This window comes from Choristoneura fumiferana, chromosome Z (genome assembly GCF_025370935.1).
Source record: "Choristoneura fumiferana chromosome Z, NRCan_CFum_1, whole genome shotgun sequence".
Lineage (NCBI taxonomy): Eukaryota > Metazoa > Arthropoda > Insecta > Lepidoptera > Tortricidae > Choristoneura > Choristoneura fumiferana.
In genome coordinates, this window is record NC_133472.1 from 10,846,579 (window position 1) to 10,849,719 (window position 3,141).

General features: G+C 35.2%; 2 protein-coding genes across 3 annotated transcripts in view; both read left to right on the plus strand.

The window, feature by feature from the left end:
* Positions 1-3,141, plus strand: part of Agpat2 (1-Acylglycerol-3-phosphate O-acyltransferase 2) — a 60,833-nt gene that overhangs the window by 6,099 nt on the left and 51,593 nt on the right. The gene's annotated exons all lie outside the window — the stretch shown is intronic.
* LOC141427134 (leucine-rich repeat-containing protein 57-like) lies at positions 258-1,469 on the plus strand. Its single transcript, XM_074086374.1, is given in 2 exon segments — positions 258-814; positions 816-1,469. Coding segments are annotated over 2 exon segments (726 nt in total). The 5' UTR covers positions 258-493; the 3' UTR covers positions 1,221-1,469.

Sequence of the window (3,141 nt, forward strand, 5' to 3'; positions counted from 1 at the left end):
TTTCCCGGCTCGGATAATACTGAAATGTAAATATCGATTTTGTTTTTCGTGTACACGCTCATAGAAGCTCATGTCAGTTTCACAGCAGGGCTACTACGAAACTCGAAGTTCGTGTCGTGCCGTCCCTCTGACACTCATACTATTTAATACGAGAGCGAGAGGGACGGTACGATACGAACTTCGAGTAGCCCTGCTGTTTACACGCCGTACACAAAAAATAGGATCGGTATTTCCATGTCGTAAGTATCGGTCCGGGAAAGACTGTCACGTCACCCAATCTGACAACTCGCCGTTATCATGTTATCAGTCAGACGCATACGTGAGACGTCACTCATAACGCAGTGATTATATACTCTTTGTCACTCATAATAGGGAAAGGGAAGTGAAATCATAAAATAAATAATTAGTTGCAGCTTATAAACTCGTTACCCTAATTCTAACTATTTATTGATGATTCAAGTTTACAATATCAAATGAAGTAATACGCTAGTGTATGTTAATGATGGGTAATTCAGGGCTAAAGCAACATTATGATCGAGCATCAAAAACTGGTGTTTTGCAAATATCAGACCACAAATTAAAAGAAATACCAGTGGAGGTATTCAGTTTGTGTGAAGTCTTAAGAAACTTGGATTTGTCAAAGAACAAGCTGGTTAATTTGCCTGATAGTATAAGCAAGTTGAAGAATTTAAAGCATCTCAATGTCGAGCTAAACAAATTAGAAGCACTGCCAACATCTCTGGCGAACCTTAAGAAATTGGAGTTTGTGAACGCTTCAAACAATGTACTGACTGCATTACCACAAATATTCACAAAATTTGCGCAACTTAAAACAAATATATTTGAACAATAATAATTTCACGCAATTCCCTGTGCAGGTATTAGGGCTTAAAAACTTAGAAGTGTTGGAGCTGTCGCACAACAAGATCACGGGAATACCAAGCGGGATGTATGATTTGTTTGTAACTGAATTGAATATAAGTCAAAATGAGATATCTTTCATCAGTGAAGATCTGCATCAGGCCCCGAGACTCAAGATTTTGAGACTGGAAGAGAACTGTTTGAGCCTAGAGGCGATTAAGCCCAGCCTGCTGCGCGACTCCAAGATACACACAGTGAACCTAGACGGCAACCTGTTCGAGACCAAACAACTGGCATTATTAGAAGGCTACAATGAATACATTGAGAGATATACTGCAATGAAAAAAAAGATGTTTTAAATACTTAAATGGAAAAGTTAAACTGATGTGATATAAGCTTTCCCTTTGCACAGATTATGTGTTAGTTAATTTATATTGAACACCAAAATTTAATTCAAATGCATTGAAATTTTTCTCTGTGTCAATCAAGTTAATAATCTCTTTAGACACTAACTTCTGATGCAAGAAGATTTGTACTGTGTATTTTATCATAGGTATTGTCTATTGCATAATAACTATTTATTTATATAAATGTCATGTTTTATGTGATTGTTGTATCATTTGAAAACTTTTTTAAACTTATAAAAAATCAAATACTGGACTTCCTTAAAAATAACTAAAAAGAAAAATAAGTCTAGTGGTTTAGAACTCTGTTAAATAACTTAGAATTCAGCGCAGTCCCTTACAAAACTGTGATCTGCTGTAAAATTTTTAGTAATGGGCCAAAACTGTTGATCTTTAAAAGTTACTTAATAGCTTTACACTGCTACACCACTATACTTGTTTTTTTAAGGTAGTTGAGTTTCACTAGTGTTAAAGATATGTTACCACAACTAGGCTGGATACAGATTACACACCTCTCTGCACTTCTTTGTTAGCACTTGACATAGATGGGCAAACAACCAGATGAGTTAATATTCACTGTAGCAAGTGTATAGACAAGTGGAAATAGCTATACAGCTATATCATATGGTGTGTTTCAATGAATATGGGTTTCTTTCACTCACACAAACTGACAGAAAGATTGATATACAAGTAATGTAGAAAATTAAAGCTCGATTTCATTGTGTATCTAGTTATTTTGTAGATTTTGACCACTTTCAAACCAGTGATGTTATTTCTGAAATCTGTTACTCAGGCCTTCTTACACAACATTATGCAAATCTTCAATACCCAACGGTTTTGGTCTCTAAGCGAATACCGCAATACAAATTCATAGAGGTTTGTACACACAGGCACAAATGTTGGAGACGCGTCCCTGTGTACGAATCTCTATGAATTTGAATTGCGGTAGTCGCTTAGAGACCGAAATCGTCAGGTATTGAAGATTTGTGTAATAATTTTGTTTACATATCTTTGTCTATTATGATAAAAACTATTTTTTAATAAAAGTTCTGTAGCAAATTGTGCTTTTTGCTGATTAAACTTACGGTATTAGCCAAATTACATATTCCTACCAAAAAGCAAATCACCAGTGACTATAAGTGGGTGAAATTTTAGTTACAATTATATTGTATGTTAACAAACATACATACAGATACAATAACTAACAATAAGTTTATTTTAGAAAAATAAACTTTTTTTTCGACTGTATTTTTAACCCTGACGCAAAAGGAGGGGTGTTATAAGTTTGACCGCTATGTGTGTCGGTCTGTGGCACCATAGCTTAAGCAGGTGGACCGATTTAAATGTTTTATCAAAATCGTTTCAGCCATTTTTTCGTTATATTGCATTGACATTCAAACATCAAACCCTACCGAGTTTCAAGTTGATGCCAATAACTGTTTAACCTCCTGTTTCACCATTCATTGATGAAATTTATTTGACGGATAATGTGATGTCGTCTTTGTTTATTTTGTTCGAATAGACGGAGACCGCATCAAATTTATCCATCAAATAAAACTAATCAATGGATGGTGAAACAGCCCCTAAGAGTTCCGTCTGCGGCGACGATTCTTGTGGGACCACCAGAATTTCATTACCGGATTATTATTGTATTGTCACTGAACGCAGTCCGGGGATTTCTTTTTTAGCAAATGTTTACACCACAACTTATATATACTTACGTACGTTGTAAGATAAATAAAAGCTTGTAGAATAATATGTGTTTAAGGGGAGCTTCCTAAATATTTATTACATTCTGCTGTTGGCATTTACTTATCCATTGTGATGTGAAGTGCTGCCAGTGTAACATAGCATTACAATTTGCAAAATACAGCAG